Below are 23,173 nucleotides of genomic sequence, written 5' to 3'. Positions count from 1 at the left end.
TTTCCATAAAGTGTTTTTATTAAAAAAAAAAATCAAACAAACCCCCCTAATTTATTTCCAAGACTAGGTTAAAACCTTCCAGATGCATTACATACTGAGCCAGCTGTGGGACAGGAGGCTGTGGGCTGCTCTTCTGGCTGGCAGTGGGACCAGGCTTCCTGGTGCTGTGGGAACAACTCCTGTGGATACAGAACTGTCCCATGGCAGGGCCACCTCCACCTCCACAGCCCATGTCAGTGCTGATCTTGTAGCTGACAGAGCAGGGGTGCAATTACTTTCAGACCACAGCTCCAAACTCTCCTGCTTGGGTTTCCCCTTGCCCTGCTCTTCCTGCTAGGGAGGGCTGGCGGCTTCTCCTGCCCTGGGAAGGCAGGGCTGCTGTGCTTGCCAGGCAGCTGGAGCAGGACCAGGCAGCCTTGGAGGAAAACAAGGCCTGTCTGTCCTGTGGGAGCAAAGCTGGAGGTGGTGCAGGAGGGGAGCAGCACACTGGCCAGCTGGTCTTGGCTTCACATTGCCCCTGCCCGCAGGCTGAGCACTGTTACACTGCTCCCAGGAGGAAGAGGGAGCACTGAAACTCCTGGGCCTGTCCTGCTCTGAGAGCAGCTTCCAAGCTGCTGCTTGAGACGTGTGGCTGAGCAACAGAGCCCTGCTTGGCAGGAGGGAAGGCCCTCCCCACCAGAATAATCCCACTCTGCTGGGGCCATGACACTCTATACCATAACTGTGATATATCTCTGGTACGTGTTAATTTATAATATACACCGTGTACGTTAATACACAAATCTATGTTTAACTAGTGTTGTCATACAAACTCACAAAAACTAGGAACGTTTCTAAGCTACACTTTTTCTTTCCTTGCCTGCCCTGCTGCAGTGCTGGGTGCTGGTCCTGTCCTCCACATAACCCTGCAGCACTGGTGCCACAGGGAAGTGCAGTGCAAGGGGGTGGAGTGTGGGGCTGGCTTCCTCACCAAGCCTCTGCTGTGCCCTGCTCTGCTGTGGAGGCAGAAAGTGTGGTGGCACTGGCAATGCCTCAGCTGACGGATCTCACCCTACAGATCACATTTTAAATTCTTTTTAGGTGCTCTACTGGTTTCTGAGCTGGAAATTTGGTTGAAAGCAGGGCTTGTTTACAAAGCAAAGAAAAAAGGCAGGCAGTAGAAGCTGCCTCAGTTCCCCTGCTAGAGCAGAGGGAAGAGGAATGCTCCTCTACTGCCCGTGCTCACCTCACCACTCGGAGCTGCTCAGCATTTCTAACTCATCTACAGAGGCTGCTCCTCAGAGCACGTTTTTGGGGGCCAGATTTCAGGTGATGGCTAAAGCTTTTTGGTCTGCATTGAACTGTTTTATTTGAGGGTTATAGGTAACTTATAACCTTGGATTACGAAAACAGATTGGTGCAGATGCTGTTGGCAAGGGGCTGGGCTGATCCCTGAGTGAAGGGGGAGCCCGTGGCTTGTGCAGAGTGGCTGGGGGTGCTGAGCAGGGCTGACCCCCTCAAGGGGCACTGGTGCTCAGCTCCTCAGGGGCAGAGAGGGGGCCAGCAAAGGCAGTGCTGGGCCAGCAGGGGGAAAGGGAGCACTACTCAGTGTGCTGATCCAGCTGCATGTCCCTAATGGGCTGGAGGAGAGGGAGAGGTTGACGCCAGGCAGGAAGGCTCCCCTGCTGTGTTCAACCCAGTGAGCAGATCTGATCTTCCTGGTGGTCAAAAAGCCCTTAGATGTGGAAAGACGAAGCTTCTACTGCTTTAAACCCTGTGGAGGAGCAGGAGTAAAATGAGCTGGGGTGCAGAGTCTGCCAGATGCCCTGCAGCTGGCCTCTTCCCACCCTGTGCACCAGTCTTGTGCTGAGAGAAGGGGACCTGCTGCCTCCAGGACTCCAGCCTTTGCCTGGCCCTTTTTATGCAGGAATCTATTGCTCATATGGAGCTGCAGAGCCAGGGGGAAGCAGAGCATTGCCTCCTGCTTCTCCACCCCAGCCACAACCAGGAGCCCTCAGCCATAAGCCCTCACACCCCCTCGACACGGTGGCATGAGCCAGGGTCGTGCCCTGGCCTGCACCCATTGCCCCGACTCCCTGCACAAGAACTGTCCCTGCCTGCATCTGGGGAGGGCTGGAGCAGGTACTTACTTCTAGGGCTTCTTCAGTGTGTGACTGTTGCTTGGCTTTCTGCAAGAGAAGGGAGGAGAGCACTGTCAGCCCCATGCCCCTTGGCCATTGCCCACAGGCAGGCACACAGCACTGGCATCCAAGCCTTGGTCATGTCTGTGCCCCTCAGCAGGCCAGCCCCAGCCTGGGGGTCCCCATGCACGCTGGGGCACACCAGCCAGCCACATCCTCCTGTCCAGGATCACAGGAAGGCTGGCACATCCAGTGTGCTGCTGTGGGCTGTACCTGCTGCTTGTCCTCTGGGAAGTGGTGCTCTCACAGCTCTCCTTGTAGCAGATATCCTGGTGTACCTTGTAGACTCTCCTGGACCTGCACACACAGTGGAGATGTGTGTAAGGAACAGAAGGGAGAGATGTGCTTTCATGAGAGTGAAGGGGAATTCTGGGTATTTCCCCTATTTCCTTCCAGGCTGCAGTAGCCAACCTTGGCAGGAATGGGGCTCAGCCTGCTGTGCTGGAGGACTGATGCCAGCCTCCATCACAGGGAGGCCAGGGGCAGAGCAGAACCCCCCCATGCCCTGGCACTGCACCAGGGCTCCCCAGCCCTCTGCTCACAGATGGAGAGGCAGCCAGGAGCTGGATGGGATCTGCTGCTGTCTGGGGGTCACACACACCAAATCCAACCTTGCTGCCACGTGGGTGGGTAACACCAGTATGGGGCTGTCACTTCAGCAACACCCTGCCCTGATGCACAGCTGGGGGTGGGCACAGGGGCACCCGGGCTGCTCAGCCTGCACTGGGGAGGGGGCAACTGCCAGCTGGGGTCGGAGACGGCCTTGAGCTCGCTCTCCCTTCCCCAAAGCCGAGCTGCAGGGAGACATCCCCAGCTCAGAGCACAGGGGGAAGGGGGCAGCATAACCTGCAGGCAGTACTCACAGATAGTGGCAGGTGCCTCCTTCCCACACTGGGAATGACCTGGTTTCCGAGTACAGCCGCGTGCACGAGTGTGGCACCTTCTTGCAGGCTGCTTGGGGAATAGGAGAGGGGAGCTATCACTGAGCCCATCCCTGGCCCTGCCTGCCTGTGCCTGGTGGCAAGGCTCTGGTGAGGCCCCCATGGCTTCTTGGCCATGCTGGAGGGCTGGCCTCAACACGGCTGACCCAGCAGGAGAAGCAGAGCCCCCAGCCTCACACTGCCTACACAACTCTCTGGGGAAGGCAGGGGCCTGGCTTGCCAGGCAGAGGCAGAGAGCTCAGCCAGGAGCAGAGCCCAGCCCCTCTCTCAGCTGCCAGCGTGACACAGATCTCTAGCAAAGCCTGGGCACTGTGGGAGCCCCTGGGCGCTGCAGGGTGTGCTGGGTGACCTACATCCTAGGGGACATCCTGTGACAGGGACAGCCACCAGCCTGGCACGGCAGGAGGGAGCACAGCGTGGCACTCACCCAGCTGGCAGAGCCGGCCCTTGAAGCCCGGGCGGCAGGCACAGTGGTAGGACTCCTCATCTCGGGTGCAGGTGCCTCCATTCCTGCAGGGATTCTTGGAGCAGTTCAGCCCCTCTCCTGCAAAACACGCTCGACCATCAGAGCCCGGGGCCACAGCTCAGCCCTGCCAAGCCCTGGCATTGCCAGGGTGCTCCCAGGAAGGGAAGGTGGGCAGGGGTGCCTGCCATGCCTCCAAGGAGGGCAGGCTGGTGCTGAGCAGGTTGCCTGTGGGGCCAAGGCTGGGTTCCTGCTGCTGTGGGTCTCCCCCTGGGACTTACTCTTGCTCTTTGCCTCACGCAGCTGCAGTGCCAGACTGTCCCAGCTGGACACCTCTGTGTTCTCCAGCTTCACTGGAGCCTCTGGCTCTGGACAATGAGAGGATTGAATGTCACCTTCCAGGCCAGAGCCAGACCCAAAGGCAGCCCCTCCAAGGGGGTCCAGCCTGCCTGCAGCTCTGGGGCACTGGGCAGGCCTGAGGCAGTGCTTTAGCCCTTCCCAGCTGGCACCCCTAGAAGTGGGGTGACACTCTCACTCCTCCTGGAAGAGGCTGGGAGAGAGTCCTGGGGAGGCAGGGGCAGAACCAGGATGTGCAGTAAGGCTAAGGGCTGCCCTCAGGTGTGCCAGGCCCCTTCCCCACCCCATGGTGTGGGGTTTGCAGGTGCTCTAGGGTATCTTGGGTTGGTCCCCAGTCTTCTGGGGATGGAAAATGGGGGCTAGGTCTGGACTAGTGAGGGGTTTCTCACCCAGGCCCCCTCCTCAGGTGTGAGGCTGCTCTTGACAGTGGGGGCTGAGGCTGCTGGGCAGGCAGGGGCTGCACTGGAGGGCTATGGAGCCACTGCTCCATAGGCAGCCACAGTCAGCATTGCCCCCCATCAGCAAGGATCCTTCTCTGGGCTCCCCCAGCCAGTCACCCTCTCCTCGGGCAGGGGTCTAACAAGCAGAACAGATGTTTGCCTGCTTGGGGCCAGGTGAGAGGGCTCCACCCTCCTCTATAGGTCCCCCAGCCCTACAGCAGCGTGCCTGGCTGCCACCCAGGGAGGTGCTGGAGATGGCACTGGCTGACAGGAGCAGGACACAAAGGCACAAGAGCACTTACGTGTCTTCACAGTGATGGATTTTCCCAGTGCAGTGCCAAACCTGGCACTGATCCTCCCTCTGCCATCCACCAGCTCCGTGAACCTGGGACAGGAGAGCCATGAGGGTACAGAGCACTGCAGGTCCCCCAGGCTCTGTGTGCTGGGGCTCATGGCAGCTGTATAAAGCATTCACTGGTGGCATCAGGCTCTGTGCAAGTCCCATGGGGGAACTGCTCTTGGGGTGAGGGGCCTGGCTGAGAACCCCAGTGGGTGAACAAGAGGCTGCACCCCAGCAGGAGCATGGCTCGACCCTGCACACATCTGGGCATGGAAGCTGGGAAAGGGTTTGGCTCAGCCTAGTGCTTGGGCTGGGTGGAAGAGCCCGGAGTGCTGAGGCAGTGCCTACCTGGGGGCAGGCGAGGGCTCCTCAGCCGTGTCATGATCTGCCAGCAGGCGGAGCTCTGGCAGGAAGGCTGGGGGCAGCCTGTTCCGCAGAACCCGGGGGTGCCCAGCTTGGCTCCACCGTCTCTCTGGAGCGCCATCCCTCTGCACTGCAGGCCAAAGGATGAGGCTTCATGGAGGCAGCGTGAGCCAGCAACCGACCTCCCAGCCAGTCCCATCATCCCGGTGGCACACGGACACTCTCCACACACCGGGGATGCAGGTGCCCATCACCAAGCTGGTGCTCTGCGTCTGCCCTTTGCTAACCCTACAACCCCCACCTCCCATTCCAGTGGAGCTGTGTCCTGTCCCCACAGCCTGCTGCAGACACTGCTGAGGCAACAAGGGCTCATCACTCTGTTGGCCAAATGGTTTTCACCCCCTACCCTGTTCCCTGTATCCCTCCCTTGTGCTGCAGCAGCCCAGCAGAGCCCGGGAGCACTTACAGGTGCTGACGTAGAGGTGGATGGGCTCGCTGTGCACCTGGCCCTGCTCCGTGTTCTGCACAGCTGTCAGGGACAGGTGGTAGCGCTGCCCTGGCAGCAGGTCCCGCACCGTGTAGGACACGAGCTTCCCGTTGGGCACGTAGCGGCTCTTGACGCTCTGGGCCGTGGTGACGTTGATGATGTACCCCTCCATGGTGCCAACAGGTGGCTGCTCCCATGCCATGGACACGGAGGTGGCGGTGACGTGGGAGGCAGTGAGGTTTTGTGGGGGTAGAGGCCCTGCAGCAGGCAGGGGATGGGGAGGAAAGTGGTCAGAGCTGGTGTCCCTGAATGGCCACCGCCCTACTTGCTCACATCACCTTACACACAAGTGTGCCAGGGCCCAGCTTTTCTGGCACTGCCTGGACCAGCCCCGAGCCTGCTCCAGCCAGGGGATGCACAGTGAGAGGATGCTCAACACTCAGTCCTTGCCAAGACAGACAGAGCCTCACTGCACCTTGGCACCCAGGTCAGCCCTTGCCTTCTGACTGCCAGACAGCAGGCGATGAATTGCACCCATGCACGGGGCTGGGCTCATGCTGGTCTCAGAGACTGAACAACATTTGGCAGGGGAGGACGTGCCAGGGACTTTCCTGGCCTCCCCAGCCCTGCCTGCACACCTCCTACTTGCTGTGCTGGCCAGACAGTCTGGCAGCTCCCACACCTCTCCCTCCCCACAGCTTTCCTGCCAAGCCAGGAAGGCAAAGACAACCTCACTCACTTGTCCACACATGAAAAGGGGCTGTGGCCAAGCTCTCTGAGGGGTGGTCTTCCACTCCCAGGCCGCTCAGCGTTGTGACATGGATGATATACCTCTCTCCTGGCTGCAGGTCCCTGTGCAGGAAAATGGGTGGGAAGGGGTAAGTGGGGCAACCTGAGGGAGCCAGAGCCCTGGCACCCAGCAGCAGCCACTCACAGGAAGGTGTACTTGGCCACGCTGCTGTTGAGCTCCACGGTGCGGCCTGCCAGGTCCCCCGTGTGGCGGATGGAGACCCTGACCCTACTGACAGTGGAGTGCTGGAGGCGGTGCAGAGCCCACTGCACCGTGATGGCACTGGCAGTCACATTCGTGATCTCAAAGCCTTCCACCGGGCGCGGTCCTGGCCGGAGCAAGCACAGGGGACTGCGGTCATCGTGGGTCACCCGCTCCCTTCCCCGTGCGCCCCCAGAGCGTCCTCCTGGCACCTCTGCATCACCTTCCCCAGTGGAACAGCCCAGTGCCACCTCTCCCACGGAACTCATGCTCTCTTCACAGTCTCCAGGCAGGTGGGAGGGACATCTGTCTGCTCACCCACAGGACCTCGGGCTACTCAAAGCAGCCTCGGCTGTCCCCTCTGCCCCAGCCCCCTACCACAGCTCCAAAGGGGCTGCAGTGCCCAGGCCCAGCCCTAACCATAGAATCATCAAGGCTGGAAGAGACCTAGATCATCCAGTCCAACCATCCTCCCAGCACTGTCACTATAAACCATACTAAAAACAACTATAACCCCTAAACAGCATCACGCAGCACCAGATCCAGATGTCTCCTCCAGGGATGGTGACTCTACCACCTCCCTGGACATCCTATTCCAATGTTTGACCATCCAAAGAGTGAAACTTTCTTTACTACAATCTAATGGGAATCCCCTGTCTTGGCTTTAGGCCACTTGCTCTCGTTCTCTCTCGGCAAGCATGACAGAAGAAACCAGCCTCCACCACACTACAACCTCCTGTCAGGGAGTCTTGGAGAGTTATGAGGTTCCCTTGAGCCTCCTCTTCTCAAGGTTAAACAAACCCAGCTCTCTCAGCTGTTCCACATAAGATATGTTTCCTAGACTCTTGACAAGCCTTGCTGCCCTTCTCTGGACATGCTCCAGTGCCTCAATGACCTTTTTAAAGTGAGGGGCCCAGAACTGAATGCACTGCAGCCTCAACAATGCCAAGTGCAGACAGATGATCCCTTCCCTAGTGCTGCTGGCCACGCGGCTCTTGATACAGGTCAAGATGCCATTGACCTTATTAGCCATTTGGGCCCACTGTTGGCTCATGTTCAGCCAGCTGTCAACCAGCACGCCCAAATTCCTTTCTGCTGAAGAGCTCTTCACTCCTCCCCCAGCCTGGAGCTGCAGGGGGTTGCTGTGACCCAAGTGCAGGACTCAACACGTGGCTTTATTGAACATCATGCTGCTGTCCTTGGCCCTTTGATTGAGTGTGCCAGGGTCTCTCTGCAGGGCCTTCCTACCCTCAAGCAGATCAACACTCCCATCCAACTTGGTGTTGGCTACAAATTTACTGAGGGTACACCAATTCCCTAGGTCCAGACCATCAGCAAATACATTAAATGGGACCAAACCCAAAATGAGCCCTGGGGAACTCCACTAGTGACTGTTAAGTCCATGGCACACTCCAGGTGGCCATCCTGACCCCAGCATCCAGCTGTGACTTGAGGCTCCATGACATGCTGTGCCCAGCATTATGCTGCCATCTCCTCCCCTAGGCTTCACTTGGTCTCGGCCTGCTGTGGGAGATGGGGCTTTACCACCACCATTCTCCTCTCCTCAGAGGCCATCTGCTTTCCTAATTCCCTCCATCCTGTTTGCATTTGATTTCCACACCTGCCTGCCCTAGGAAGTGGGATCAAAGCTGCTCTGCCTGTCCATGCCCCAGAGGCATCACTGTGCCCCTTCCTCTGCCCATGAAGCAGAGGTCCCTGACAGCCCCTGCCCTTGCTGCCATGTTCCTACACCAAGCAGCATGGTCCATAGGATTGCAGAAACCCCACTGCTTGCCCTGCACAGGGGCTCCTCATACTCCCGTGGGCGCAGTGACAAGGAGCAGAACAGCCTGGCTCCAATGAACAGGGCTCAGGAGCAATCCCCACTGCAAGATCCCTTACAGCCCCTGGACAGGCTGTGCCACAGGGCATCAGGCCTTTTACTCACAGCAAAGAAAACAGCGACTCTCTGTGTCAAGCACTTTCCAGAGGCCCCCAGCTGGATTTTAGGATCTGCACCAGCAAACCTGCCAGGTTTGATACCATGCTGGAGCTGGTGGCAGGCTGGAGGTGGCAGCACAAACCCTGGCACCTGCAGGGGCCGCGCACGCTCACGACCGTGATCCCCCTGGGGACGCTACTCACTAGTGCGCGTGGTGAGCATGACGGGCCTGCTGATATCATTCTTGTTGTTCACGTTGCGTTTGACTGAAAAGACAGAAATATTGTAGGCTCTGCCGGAGGTTAGTGCCCGCAATTGGTGGGCAGAACGACTTCGGTCCACAAAATCTGTCCTGCGGTAAGAGCCGTCGAGGGATACGTACGTCACGGCGTAGCCGTCAATGAGTTGCCTGGCAGCTGCGTCCTCAGGTGGGTGCCAAGAAATCAACACACCAGTGTCCTCCACCCTTTCCACCTTTAATGAGGTTGGTGGCAGCAATTCTTCAGGGTGTGTGCAAAAGCAAAGGGGAGAGGTAATGCCATGAATCTTTAGAGAACAGACCCTGTCAGCAAGCGGCAGAACAGCGGCGATAAGAGGACAAGGTCCTCGCTCGTCTCGCTTGGCACTCCTGGCAGGGGCTCTCTGGGTGTAAGCCACCCCTGGCTCAGTGGGCACAGGAGGAGCCAGGGTGCCAGGAGCATTCCCTGGTATCACTGGTGGCCAAGCACTTGTGGCCACTGCGGGATGGGGCGAGGGGTTCGGGGGAGGCCAGTGCCAAGAGGCTTCCCTCGGACGCCTCTGCCTCCCCTCCTGAGGGCATCCGAGGGATTGCCATTGCTGCAGGGGAAATCTGTCCCCCGTGTCCTGGTGCCAAGCTCGGCACCTGCGGCAGCGACTCAGCATGCCAGCACCCACCCATGGCACTGGTGGGGCATGGGCTGCCCCCCCCAGGGCGAGCCCCCAGCCCTGCCCAACTCAAGGAGTGCTGCTGGTCCCGGATGGTGTTGAGCCCCTCGTGGGCGGTGGGCACTGCCAGGCTGGCGTCAAGCCCCACATCACGTCCTGGTGCTGCTGCTGAGGGCCTTTACCTTTTTCGCAGTTCTTGCCTGTGTAGCTGACTTTGCAGGTGCAGCTGTGGGTGCCATTGCTGGGCAGGCAGTAGCCTCTGCTCCCACAGGGGCTGGAGAAGCACGGGTCACTGGCTGTGGGAGAGGTGCCAGGTTTGGCAGTGTCAGCTGTGCCGCTGACCCCGGGGCCACCCTGCGCTGCCCGGCCTGCCTCACCTGTCTCACAGTGGTAGCCGAAGAAACCCTCTGGGCACACACAGAGGTAGGAACCCCCGTAGCTCTCACACTCCCCTCCATTTTGGCAAGGGTCTGACTCACAGGCATCCACTTCTGGAGGGGGAAGAAGGCCAACAGTGAGCATGCCAGCAGCCAGCTCCCAGCTGTCATGAACGAGCAACAGTGACAGACCCCCAAGGGGGCAGCAGGGTAGATGCATAGCCCAGAGTTTGGCACAGCTGGGCTGGACACTGAAATCTGCACTGTGCACCATGGTGCCCACATCCCCGGGAAGGGGTGGACACCTTGGAGAGGGAGTCTATCACTGGTGGACACTTCATTCCTTGTTCCCTCCCCATCAGAGCAGTTTCAGCTCTGCCCCCAAAACTACAGGAAAGGAGGTGCAGCAGTGAGCAACCAAGTGATGGCGTGGGGTCAAGGTGTCCAAGACAGTTACCAGCCAGCTGGCATGGCAGTGTCCTGGTGCCCACAGTCCAGCCTCCCACTGACCCAGGAAGGGAGAGCCCCTACCTGTCTCACACTGGGTGCCCAGGAAGCCCTCAGGACAGGAGCAAGCAAAGGACCCGGGGAGGTCTTGGCAGGTCCCGCTGTTCTTGCAGGGCTCCGACTGGCACTCGTCAACATCTGGGGTCCAGAGGGAAGAAAGGCACCAGCTCAGCACAGAGATGGCTGGTGGCTAGGGACAGGGGCTTGGAGAGGCAGCACTTTGTCATTTGCTTCCCCAGGCCCAGTGGCCAGGAACATCCCTGCTTCTGGACGCCCACTGCCTCAGGCCTGCCCCTGAAGAACATGGCATGGGGACATTCCTTCAGGGACACCTGGGGACAACTAGCAGTGTGCAGCTGTGCCAAGAGATCCATCCCATAGGGTGCCTGTGTCATGTCCCCTCATCCAACCTGAAACAGCCCACCTTCTCCTACCACTGTCCTCTGCCAGATCCCAGAGAGATGGGCTGGAGCCACCTGCCAGAGTCCCACCACCTCCCACGCTGCCCATTGTCCCCAAACAGGAGCAGCGTCTCCCTGGTGGAAAATCCTATGGTTGGCTGGGAGTCCTGGGAATGTAGCCCTTGCCTCAGGCTGATCCAAGCACACACAGCTCCTGGTAACCTAGCTCCTTGCGATGGAGTTCGCAATCCACTGGGGCTTTCCCAAGGGTGGGAGGGTGAGGAAGGGATTGTGACAGTCCTGGAGCATGCCTGGCACAGTCTCTTACCCAGCTCGCAGTGGTGGCCGGTGTAACCTGGCTCACACAAGCACAGGAAGGCAGAGACACGATCCTTGCACTGGCCACCATTCAGGCACGGCTGCGACTGGCACTCGTCGATCTCTAAAGGCATTTGAGCAAGGGAGAGACATGAGCACAGGACAGAGATCCCAGGGGGAAGGCAGCAGACAACTGGAGTACATATCCTGGGGTCACCAAACCATGGCTGTGACCACAGGCCACCGGGATGGTGTCCCAGGGCTTGCCCACTCCCCAGCACTCCTCACCATCACATTCGGGGGGGTCGCTCCAGACACCTGGCACACGGCACACACGGGGATGGTTGTGCTGGCTGAGGATGTAGCCCACCTCACACTGGTATTCAGCCAGTGAGCCCACCTTGGTGGAGTTGAAAGAAGCCTGGGCGTGCTTCACCTCACTGGGGATGCCACAGTCAACCTCTGTGGAAAGACAGGGGATGAATGGGGCCTACAGAGACACCCCAAGTTCCCAGACAGCAGGGGAAGTGCAAGGCCCTTACCAAACTGGCAGTGCTTCCCTACATAGCCCAGGGAGCAGGTGCAAGCATAGCCCCCGCCGAGGTCCTCGCAGGTAGCCCCATTCTCACAGGGGCTAAGAAAGCAAGGGGAGGGCACTGGAAGAAGAGCAGAGCAAGGAATGAAACCAGAGCCGGCCCCCTTCCCCTTCCAGCAGGGCACAAGGAAGAGTTGCAAGGAAGGGGGCTCAAAGCAAGCAGCGAGCTCCTGACGGTCACACCCACCATCCCCCCAGGCAGTGGCACACCCTCCTCAAACCTACCAATCTCGCAGTGCCGGCCGGTGTAGCCTGGGGGACAGTCACACTTGTACTTGCCGATGTAGTGGAAACACGTGCCTCCATTCTGGCAGGGCCCCGAGGCACAGGGGTCCGGCTTACCTGGGGGCACAAGGCGGGCGTGAGCCCGGTGGGGCAGCTGCCACCTCTCCTCCCAGGGGGGGCCGGGGGGCTGTACCGATCTCGCAGTGCCTGCCGGTGAAGCGGTAGGGGCAGGTGCAGTGGTACTCGCCGTCCGCCTCCCTGCAGGTGCCCCCATTGCGGCAGGGCCCCGCGCTGCAGAGCCGAGGCTTGGCTGCAGAGAGAGCCCAAAGCGGGGTCACCCAGAGCTGCTGCCCCCCACCAGCACCCACCAGCCCTTGCTGAGGGAAGCCTGACTGCATCCTGGGTCCAGCAACACCACAAAAACTACACCCGTGCAGATGTGTGCTGGGGCCTTGGGGGCCAACAGCTGCATAATGCTGGGAGACAGCTGGCTGCTCCCAAGGGCAGAAGTTGTGGCATGTAGATAAAAAACACCAACACTGATGGTGTTGTAGAAGAAACAAGTGGATCTGCTGCTGTGACTGTTGGGTGTCAGGAGAGAGTTATTCAATCCCTCCCTCTACCCTGCAGGATGGGATGGGAAAACCTGCACCAACTTCCAGCTCTGTAAGCAACTGTTCATCTCCCAAGAAGGTCCATGACCTTCTCCCAACCTCTGCCAGGTGCTGGGGCCACAGGGAGCACTGTGGAGGTACCTTTCTCGCAGTGCATGCCAAGGAAGCCTTGAGGACACTCGCAGCTGTACGAGTCATCGTGAACCTTGCAGGACCCCCCATTCAGGCAGGGCTCTGAGTCGCAGGGGGACGGCATCGCTGCAGAGCCAAACACAGGGCATCACCGAGGACATATGGCCAGGGCTACAAGGGCAGCTTTCCTTGAGGTGAGGGTACCCCCTGCTCACCCCCAGCCCAGGGCTGTTCCCACATCCCCGTGGAGTCTTACTGTGGTTGGTGCCGTAGTTGGTGTGGCAGACACAGAGGTAGCTCCCGCCATACTCCATGCAGTACCCACCGTCCGGGCACTGCGTGTTCATGTTGCACGGTGTCGTGGTGACTTCTGCAAACACATGGCCAGTGCCAGCCTCTTTCAGTCAGTGGCAGGAGGACACCCACACGGAAACAGAAGTCTCCTAACTTTGCAGGGTCCAATGAGGCAGGACAGATCCTCTGGCACAGACAGTGCAAATGGCAATGCCTAGCCTGGATGCTCAGCGAGCTTCAGCAAGGGAGTGCACAAAGGCCACGACTTCCTCCACACCCATGGTAGCTGGGCTGAGGCAGAGGTTGGGAGAGGCACACCTCCAAGGGAAGGAGCTGATGGAGGTGGAAGCATTGCCATCTCACCAGGCAATAATATTTCCAGGCTCAAATTCAGTGTGTGCTCCTGGCACTGTGCTAGGCTCAGGCATGGGCAGTGCCTCCTTGCTAACCCACAGGCTGCCCGACTCAAGCATCCCGGAGGGAATGAACACAGCAGGCAAGAAGCTTTCACCTACCAAATTCACAGAGGAGACCAAAAAACCCAGGAAGGCACTGGCAGACAGTGATGTTCCCCTCCAGACAACTGCCCCCATTACGACACTCACAGCCCTCTGAGAGCTCTGCAAGAGAGGAAAGAGGAGCTTCCTAGGACCTTCCCTGCCTGCAGGCTGGGACAGACAAGCAGCCTTGCCAGATGCCACTCACAGGGGAAGCTCAGGTGGGCAGCAGCCCTGAGGCCCTCAGACCCACAGGCACAGCCCTCCTCCAGGAGGACAGACCCTCTGCTCAATCCCAGAGTCCTGAACAGGCTCTCTGGGTCTGCTGCTTCTCCCTCTCATGAGCACAAAGGCTCCCCTTGACATGCTGCACCCCACTAGCAAGTCCCCTGGGCTGTACTCACGGTCTCGACAGTCCTGTCCAGTGTAGCCCTCCTGGCACTCACAGACATAGCCCCTCTCAGTCTCCAGACAGCTGCCTGCGTTCTGGCACGGCTGGGAGAGGCAGGCACCGGGCATGCGGGGCCCACCTGTGGGGAATGCGGAGCCTGAGCTGGAGAGCTCCAGTTTGGGGCTGGAATATCCTCTGTCCTGGGCATCCTGCTGGAGGTTCCAGCACGGTCAAGCAGCCCTGCAGGAAGGTGTTCCCTCCTGGCAGCACCACGGCCGCTCTGCACTTGCACAGTTTCAGCAGTGCCTATGACTGACACAGCCCCTCTGCAGCCATTTGCCCATTCCTGCCCAGTGCCCCTGACTGCAGTTCCCATGCCAGGCTGGTCGAGGCACAACCTCACGCACCGTACTGGCAGTTGTTGCCGTAATAACCCGGGGAGCAGGTGCAGATATAGCGGCCAGGGCGGATGTAGTTGCACGTCTGCCGGTTCTGGCAACTCCGGTCCTCGCAGGAAGATGAGTCTGGTAAGGGGAAAGCAAGGAAGTGAGCAGGAGGAGAGCCTGGGCTTGGGAAAGGGGCCATGATGGCCAGCAGAACATGGGGGATACAGTCCCTGCTGGGGGTCATCCTGGGGCACAGGCACCTGTCTCGCAGCGCTGTCCCACAAAGGGCTCCAGGCACACACAGGTGTAGTTATCGACCAGGTCCATGCAGTGCCCGCCGTTCAGGCATGGGCTGGACTCACATTCGTTCACCTCTGCAAGGGGAGGCCAGGAAAGGTTGTCAGGTCATGTGTGGGCACAGCCAGCTCACCTGGTGCCTCCCTCCCAGCCTGGATGATGCTCAGGAAGGGGAAGGTAATGGACAGAAATAAATAGGGGCCACTGGCAATTCCAAACATTCCCCTCCCAAAACTACATCCAGGAATGAAGCTGACTGGGAAGGAAGCTTGCCAAGGTATGAAACCCCACCCATCTCCATCCCATACCTGTTCCTGTCACCCACCTGTTTGGCAGTCCTCCCCTGTGTACCCCGACTGGCACAAGCATGCTGCTGTCATGTTCACCACCTGGCAACTCCCACCATTCTGGCACACCCTGTTCTCACATGGTGATTCTGCTGCAGAAGAACATCAAAAAAAAAAGAGGAGCAGGGGTGTCAGCCTAGGCATAGGACTAGCACATGGCACCTTCTACACGTGATGATACCAGGCCTAGGCAGAGCACGGACTGGAGCCACCCATGCACCTTCTGTCAGGAGACAGTGGCCATGTCCCCAGTCATAACTGCCCTCAAAACTTGTCCTTAGGCAACTCATCTCTTTCATCCCACCACACCTCCTGGAAGTCAGTGTGCTCTGCTGGGCATTTCTCCCTCCCTTCCTTCCTTCCTCCCCCACAAGTCAACTCCCTTCTCGCCTTTTCCACTGGCGCGGCAGCTTGCTGGGAGCCAAATGCTTTGGCGGCACTTCCACTGGCAGGCGGAGGCCAGCAGTGGGGGAAACCTGTAACCACAGCTCCTGCCAGGGACTGGGAGGGTCTCCCCTGGCTTTGAAGAGCTTGGGACCAGAGCATCACCTGCAAAAGCAGGGCCTGCAAGGCTTGTTTGAGCACTGGCTGCCAGCTTTTCTGGCTAAGGGAGTGGTGGTGGAAGAGTGCTGGCAGCAGTGCTGAGCAAAGCCCTCAGAAGAGTCAGCAGAAGGAAAGGCTCATGGCCAGAGAAAAGCTTCTTTTGCCTGAAGCAAGCTGAAATCCAAGTTGGCTGTCACAAACTGCTAGAGCAGGTCAAGCAGCTACTGAAGGAGCCCTGATCTGAAGAGCCCTCCCAAGAGCAGAAGTGCCCCCAAGCCTGGGGTCTCTGCTTTTCAAGTGCTGCACTGCTCACCAGTCTCGCAGTTGTTGCCTCTGAAGCCTGGAGGGCACCTGCAGGTGAACCTGCCAGCACCGTTGAGGCAGGTGGCTCCATTCTGACATGGGTGGGAGAGGCACTCATCCACATCTGAAACAGAGCCCCAGGTGGGGACAGGAGCTCAGGGCGAGGACAGACAGACTGCCAGCACGCAGCAGTGACACTGAGAGCTAGACCTGCTCCCTGCAGCAAAGCGCTCACCAACATGGCACCTCTTCCCAGTAAAACCGGCCAGGCAGGAGCAGGTGTAGGAGGGGTTCCCCGTGATGCAGTCCTCAATACACTTCCCCCCATTCAGGCAGGGCCGCAGTGTCAGGCACACAGAGGCTGTGGGAACAGGCAGTGACCCCCTGTCACCCCACCCTGGCAGGGCTCACCTGCCACCTTCCAGCCACACCAGTGCCAGGGTCTTTCCCTGCACCCGCCCGGCTCCCTGGGGTGCTTGGGGAGCCCGTGGGGCTGCCTGCCTGATGGCGGGGCAGGGGCTGCTCCTTGCGGGCTCCCCTGGGACAGGGGGCAGTTTCACTCCGCCTGTGCAAAGGGGAGAGGCTGCACAGGTCTGCAGCCTGGCTGGGGGTGGGGGGGGTCTGCTCCACTGGCTGAGGGAACATGAACATGCCCTCACTTATCATTCAGGGCAGAGGGAAAGGGAATGGGAGAGCCCATGTACAGAAAATCCACCGATAACGCAAGACACACAGATCACGAGTGGGAAAACACGGCCAGGGGGAAGTAGGGATGAGGAACCGGAGACCAACAGCTCTGTGGGGGACATGCCAGGACCCCCAGAGTGGGGAGCATGGACCAGGCCCTGGCAACCTAACCCCACATGGCAGGCTGGCATTCAGCAGCCCTCCATTTGGCTCAGTCACACGTACAAGGACTGATGGACATATGCACCCCCAAGGGTGCTGGCCCCTCACGCCCTGCCTGGCAGTGGGCTGGCAGGGGCCCAACTGTGCACATCACCTCCTCCCCAGCCTCCCTCATCACTCCCCGCAGGCTTCTTTAAACTAAGAACTCTTCCTCCCCTTCCCATTTGCTCTCCCAGCCGTTCCCAGCCCCAGGGCAACCACAGGTGCCATCCCCAACCACAGCTGGTGCTGAAGACAGTTCCCACATAGCTGCCTCCCCTCCCTCCCCAAAGCCCTTCCAGACATCTCTTCCACCCCGCGGAGGTGGGGGTTGAGGCAGGGAAAGATGGGGCTGGAGAACAGTGTGGGGTTGGGTTGGGAGTTAAGTAAACCTAACTGCTGTCCTCTTACTTGTATTGCTGCAGCCCCCCACTTGCACCTGGGCATCATCGATTCTGAACACCCAGCGCCCGGGGATACCCACATTTGTCGTCATCTCCACGTCAGCGATGTCATCGGTGCGGGATCCGGGGATGTTGAAGTAGCGCTTTCCATCACCAGCGTTAAAACCTGCCTGGAAGGACAAAGGCACAGAATAAAGAGACATCACTAAGGCAGCTGGAGCACCTGGACTTATGTCTCTTGTCACACGGCACCACTGGTGGCACCACTCAGACCAACTTTCCCTTTCCACAAGCCACAGGCCAGCGCTCAATCCTGTTCACATGACAGGACAACAGGGTGAAGTGGATGCTTGCCCTGCTCAGTCCCTTCCTGGGAATTCAAATCCCATTTGCTTCCTCTCCACCTGCAGCATCCTGCCTGCTGCAGGCTGGCAAGCAGGGAGCCAAGCACGGATCAACTGTCGGTAAATTCACACATCCAAGTGGGTACCGGGGTTTTTGCGGGTGTGGGTGTTGGCTTTTTTCCCCTTTAACACAACAACACACACAGGGATGAAATAAAACTAGAAGCAAAAGCTGTGCTAGCCATGGCAGCTGCTCTTAAAGCTGAGGTTAGGAAGGAAAAGGGACTGTGAAGCAGCAGCCAAGGCAAAGATCTGTGGTTTTGGGATAACAAAGCCCCCTGTATGGTCTCAGCTTTGGGAGCCAGAGCACACACAGATATTTAAGAACTTTGAAGAAGAAGAAAAAAAAAAAAACAAGCAGGGGGAGATTTTCCACCTCCAAGAAACCCAAACAGGAGCCACAAGCTCACAAGGCGGATGTGCTACCCAGGCACCCCAGGAGCTACATTTGCCACTTACCTGTGCTGCAATGCCACCGAGCCCAGCAAAGTCCCCCCCACTGCTGGCGTGCATACCCGTGGTCCAGGTGATGGACTCATAGTTAAAGATGGTGAAGGAAAGCTTGCCATCTGTGATGAGCACAATCTGGAAAGTGTTTACCTGCAGTAGGGAGGGGAGGAAAGCAGTGAGGGATGATGAACCAGTCCTAAAACAAAGTGACAGGAACTACATTCAGCAAAGGGATGTTTCCTTCAACCCCAGTCCTTCTCTACGAGCAAAGGAATTAGAGTTCAATTATTTTTAATCCTATCTTGTGATCCTGAGCTAGAACAGCTCACTTCTCATCCCAGAGGAATGGGAAAAATGGGGGAAAATATGAATATTGAGCATCTGGAAGGCAAAAGGTGCCTCACTTTTGCCCAAGAAGGCTGATGATGTGAAGCCTCCACATGGCACAAAAAGAGGAGGATTTGGTATTGCTAGCCCACTATTGCTCTGTCACAGCAAGGTATGGTGATGGAACCATCATGGTCTGCATGGCCAACAGAACGGCAAACTGAGCCCTGCTGACAGCTCCGTGCCAAGTGGAAGGTCTGGCACCACACTGAAGGCACACATGTGGGGCGGCTGCTTTGCCTCAGCTACTCACTGGTGAAAATGAGTTGCCCCCGAAGAAGGTGACTCGGTACCAGGTTGCAATGAAGACCCACTGTGCAGAAAACCCTGGGAACTCAGGGAAATACTGGGCAATGTCCCTGCTTGCTCTGTCCAAGATGGGCTGCTCGGTGCTCTCTCGGTAATATATTTCACCTGCCCGCCGATTATCCACATCTGCCCAGAAAGCAGCAACCACACGCCGGTCCTTGGAGATGGGGAAGGCCACCGGTGTGAACTGGGAGACCTCCTTCAGGAACGAGATGATCCCATTGTTGTTTACCTGCAGAGAGCAAGGGAAAGAAACGGGTGGCCACAGTTGACTCCTGCTGCCAGCAGGAATCCATGTTTTAGAGGTGCCTTCCATTTCATCTTTCTCTCCCCCTCCCCTTTCCACAAATATTGGAGCGCTTCCCCTTCCTGTCCTTAGAAGCAGAGACGTGCCTGAGCACCCACAACAGCCCCAGCCCCCCGGCCCAGCCGCCTGCTCAGTGGAGCGCGGCTGCGGGCCACTGCCCGAACAAACCCAGCCCTGTTCTCCGGGCCAGGGGAAGGGGAACAGCTGCAAAAACTGCAGGAGCCCTGCGCATAAAACAAACAGTGCCCGGTGCGTGGGGCCAGCTCACGGCACTGCTCTTGGCAGGGGAGAGGCCCAAGCTCACTCCCCAGCCTCACGGCTCTGGACCCTCCTGGCAGGGGGGCTGTGGGCACCGGCCCAGGGTGGGAGGAGCCCTGCTCCATCCACCCACCCACCGGCATGCACAGCACTCCGGGTGAGCCAAGGGGCTCTCGATATCACCAGGTGACCCAGCGCCGCCACCCCATGTAAAGCTGCTCTCGTTAAAGTGGGGGATGCCAGACCCCCAGGGTGAGATACTTCAAGCTGTTCCTCAGCACTAACTAATTGGGGCAATCAGGATTCTGGGATGCCTGGCCCGTGGATGCATGGCAGAGGCAGTCTGAGCCCAGGGAAGGAAACTGGAACTAGTGGATGTTGCTGCCTTGAGTGCTACCTCCCAACTTGGGAAGGCAGTGGGAATGAGGAAGGTGAAGAAACCCCCTGCCTGCCTGAACAGGGATCAAAGGGAAATGTTCTCACCCTGAGCTCCCAAATTCCCGGGAGGAGACCCTGCTGGCAGTCTGCCACAGCGCCACGACCGGCGGTCCAGTCAGCTCCAAGCCACTCTGTTACCCACAAGCGACCGTGGGACAGGCAGGAACACACAGATTCCAGCCAAGCTCTCCAGGCAGGATGGAGAAGGGGGCCTGGTACAGGCAAGAGGCTCTCAACTGGAGAGAGCAGCTCCGGCACACAGGCAGGCAGCGGTGTCACACTCGTGTGCCAAAAAGGAGCTGGGAGTCAGCAACCCCAGGAGCCATGTGGAAGCCAGAATGCTTTCACCCCAGCTGCCAGCACACCCAGGCACGGGGGGGCTGAGCTGTGATGGCCTTGTGCAGTCCCTGAGGAGGGTTCATAGCCCCTCCATTTGAACACAGGGCAGTCCTTACTGTGACTAAGGGAAAGAGGATTCTGTTTTCCCAAAGCCTCCGTAACCCCACTGTGTCCGCAGAGGAACATTCTTCCCTTGATTAAAGCAAGATGGGAGAGAACCAGAGCCAAGAAGGGCTTTTTTTGTTGTTGCTGGTTTTTGTGAAGGAGGAGGGGGGTGGTTGGAGGCAGCCCTTGAGAGCAGAGGTTTCCAGGTGAACTCAGCCCTGTGCCAGTCCCCCTGGACAGCAGCTCCCTGGGGAGGTGGGCCCCTGCCACATGGACTTCTGTGCTGAGGTCAGGCAAGCTGGCCCTGCAGAGCCGTGGGGTTTTAGCTCAGAAAAAGGGGATGCACTGTCCTCTGATCCCTGCAGCCCCTCCAAGACCTAGAGCTACACTGTGGATCCTCTGTGGGACAACCATCATGTCCCCTGGCTTCTCCCAGCTCCTTCTATCCTTCCACAGTGGCTCAAGCCCCAAGCCTGGATCCCTCCCACCCAATGGCAGGGCTGGTGCTTTCATCAGGGGAAAAACACGACCAGGTAGGACCAAGGACCCCCTGTGCTGAGCCAAGGCAGTGGAATGGTACGTAAACCCAGCTCTGGGATGGCATCAAGGCAATGCTCAGCCCTCTCCTCTGCCACTTGGGTCTGGGCCATCATTAAGCCCAGAGTAAACTGGGGAAATGGGATCAGGATGCTGAAGGATTCTCTGTGCCAGGTGGAAAGTGGCATGGGGAGCCCAAATCTCACTTCTGGATGCAAGACAGCACCACCCTAAATACTCTATGGACAGCCAGGCACTTGGGCTTGCCCCTCTGTCCACAGCCACAGGGCCCATGATGGGTCAGGCATGCTTCGAGTTCTTTGGCCACAGTCCCCTCCTGGTGGCTTAGGGGCTGGCAAAGGAGTGTGTCACCAGTAGTCCCAGCAGCCCAGGGAGCGCAGGGAAAAGCAAGGGAATCAGATGTGCCGAGTGGGCAGCCCAAAGTGCAGCTGTCTTTATTCTACATCACACTAGAGCCCCACCAACACCCCTTTGCTGCAGCAAGGGCCACCAGCCAGGGGCCACCACGCCAGGGCTGCAGCACAGCAGCTCTGGGCTCTTGCCCACCAGATGTACCCAGCTCCCTGCTGCCGGGATCCCCCAGCATGCCACCAAGCCAGTCCCACAAGGTGTGGGCACGCAGGGAATGCAGGCTGCAGCCAGGGCTAAGTCCAGGCTCCCCACCGCGGGTGAGCATTCCTAAGGCACCGGGGACAGGATCCAGGCTGGGGACCCCCACACCGAGCCAGGGGTCTTGCATGCTCCCCAAACCCAGGGCCCACCGCGTCATCCTCGGCACACCGCTGCTCCTCTGATGCTCCCAGTGAAGTGGGGACCACCTGATGGCCCCAAAGGACACTCGGATTCATCCAAGCAGGACAGGAAAGAGGAAATAAGAGGAAGGGAAGAGGAAGAATGAAACAGAAAAGAGAGAATTAGAGGGAGGGAAAAAGAGGGACTAGGAGGAAATAAGCAGAAATAAGTGGAAATTACTCACATAGAGGCCGGTGTGCCCCGCACCGAAGAAGGGGAAAGGGATGGAGAGCGGCCGGAGCTCGGAGCCACCATCGTCCTGCTTCCGCGTGGCGGCGTCGCCCTGGGCCGGCCCGAAGGGGTAGAAGTCCCCCAGCGGCACCTCCGCAGCGGCCCACAGCCACTCGCCCAGTGCCACCAGCACGGCCCAGCCTGCCAGGACCTGCATGGCCGCCGGCACTGCCGCTCGCCTCTCACGGGGGCACCAGCCACGGAAGCATGGCGGGGGCGGGGCAGGGCGGGGCGGGGCGGGGCAGGACGCCCGCGGAGGGGCACGGGGAGGGCGGTGGCGGCTGCGGCTGCTGCTGCTGCCCGGAGCCGGGCGCTGGGAGCGGGGAGCGACGGCCTCAGCGCCGCACGGAACCGAGGCCCCTCAGCTCCAGGGCGCTCCGAGCGCCCTCACCCTGCCGGCCACGCCCCCGCCACTCATTTGCATAGTCGGGGTGTGGCCGGCCAATGGGCGCGCGGCGCGCTGGGGGCGGGGCTCGGGGGCGGAGCTATGGGGGCTCCCCCAGGAGCGCGAGCGGCCGGGGGTCCCCCCATGTCCCACCCAAAAACACGAAACACGCGTGGGCACAGAACCCCCCTCGCGTGCCCAGCCGCTCCCCTTGGACTCCCTCAAAACACAGGACTGCATGAGGAAAAAAAAGAAGAATGGAGGAGAAAAAAACCCTGGGTCATTTCCCATTTTTTCCCTGTTTTTTGGCTTTTTTTTCGTCCTCCTTCTCCCCCCCCCCCCCGCCCCCCCGCTCTTCTTTTTTCTTTTTTTTTTTTTTTCAGGTGCTAAAAATATTATCAGGAAATTCTTTTCAGGAATGCCGTGTTTTAGGTTACGCTCCAGGCTCAAGGGCTTCTTTGTCTTTCCTGGAGGAAAAAAAAAAAAAGCAAAGCAAAACAAACACACCCACCCTTACATTTATTATCGGGAAATGGTTTGACTGGGAGAGGCTGAGCTCCCAGGAAAGACGAGGGCTACTCCCAGGGAAGCCCCACTAAAACACCAATGGTTCTGAATAATTATCAACTCATGATGGGTTGATAATTGTGCCACAACTCAAAGCTGGACCCCAAGATCAGCCTGACTCCTGGAATGCCAGTGCATCCACCAGTGGTCCAGGACTACAGGCAACCCTATCTGAGCCCTACTGTCGATCCCAGAGAGCTGACCCTATCACTTTAAAAATCTCTTGGAAGAAAATGTTAAAAGAAAAGGAGAAAAAAAAAAGAGAGAGAGAGAAATCCAAAATAAATAAGCAGCCACATCCGGATTTCTCCCCTAGGACGCTAATAAAGGTTTTATGGGTTTGATATGAATTACCCTCCCTGGCCATTCATTGCTGATTTTCTGGAAGGCATTAGGCTGCACAGCCCAGTCCCAGCCCTGGCTGAGTGGGATGCAGGAGGGCACTGCCATCCTCCATGGCCGAGCTGGGATGCAGGGGGCACTGCCATGCTCTCTGACTGAGGTGGGATGCAGGGGGGCAGTGCCATCCTCTCTCTCTGAGGTGGGATACAGGGGGCACTGCCATCCTCCCTGGCTGAGGTGGGATGCAGGGGGGCACTGCCATCCTCCCTGGCTGAGGTGGGATGCAGGGGGGCACTGCCATCCTCTCTCTCTGAGGTGGGATGCAGGGGGCACTGCCATCCTCCCCCATGCCAATTTGGCTCTGCCATGCCA

The 23,173-nt window shown here is 58.7% G+C and overlaps 1 protein-coding gene across 2 annotated transcripts; it reads right to left on the bottom strand.

Moving 5' to 3' along the window:
• SNED1 (sushi, nidogen and EGF like domains 1) lies at positions 1-21,742 on the bottom strand. Of its 2 annotated transcripts, none has more exons than XM_059855017.1 (33): positions 21,461-21,742; positions 18,424-18,711; positions 17,793-17,933; positions 16,937-17,099; positions 15,873-15,998; positions 15,648-15,761; positions 14,770-14,883; positions 14,408-14,521; positions 14,169-14,285; positions 13,775-13,900; positions 13,389-13,493; positions 12,836-12,949; positions 12,589-12,705; positions 12,027-12,143; positions 11,834-11,950; positions 11,556-11,669; positions 11,302-11,475; positions 11,024-11,137; positions 10,319-10,432; positions 9,788-9,901; positions 9,593-9,706; positions 8,708-9,004; positions 6,506-6,689; positions 6,311-6,423; positions 5,551-5,829; positions 5,070-5,214; positions 4,684-4,766; positions 3,866-3,952; positions 3,549-3,665; positions 3,044-3,134; positions 2,394-2,477; positions 2,130-2,168; positions 1-1,753 (listed from the first exon to the last, which is right to left on the bottom strand). In XM_059855017.1, the coding sequence occupies exons 1-32, from the start codon at positions 21,662-21,664 to the stop codon at positions 2,132-2,134; spliced, it is 4,338 nt and encodes a 1,445-aa protein (XP_059711000.1). In that variant the 5' UTR covers positions 21,665-21,742; the 3' UTR covers positions 1-1,753; positions 2,130-2,131. The 2 variants fall into 2 exon arrangements, with proteins under 2 accessions (XP_059711000.1, XP_059711001.1); XM_059855018.1 differs by having other exon boundaries at positions 3,044-3,131; positions 21,461-21,741.
• Positions 21,743-23,173: the final 1,431 nt, after the last annotated feature.

This window comes from Haemorhous mexicanus, chromosome 10 (assembly GCF_027477595.1).
Source record: "Haemorhous mexicanus isolate bHaeMex1 chromosome 10, bHaeMex1.pri, whole genome shotgun sequence".
Lineage (NCBI taxonomy): Eukaryota > Metazoa > Chordata > Aves > Passeriformes > Fringillidae > Haemorhous > Haemorhous mexicanus.
This window is presented reverse-complemented; position numbering and strand designations above follow the sequence as displayed.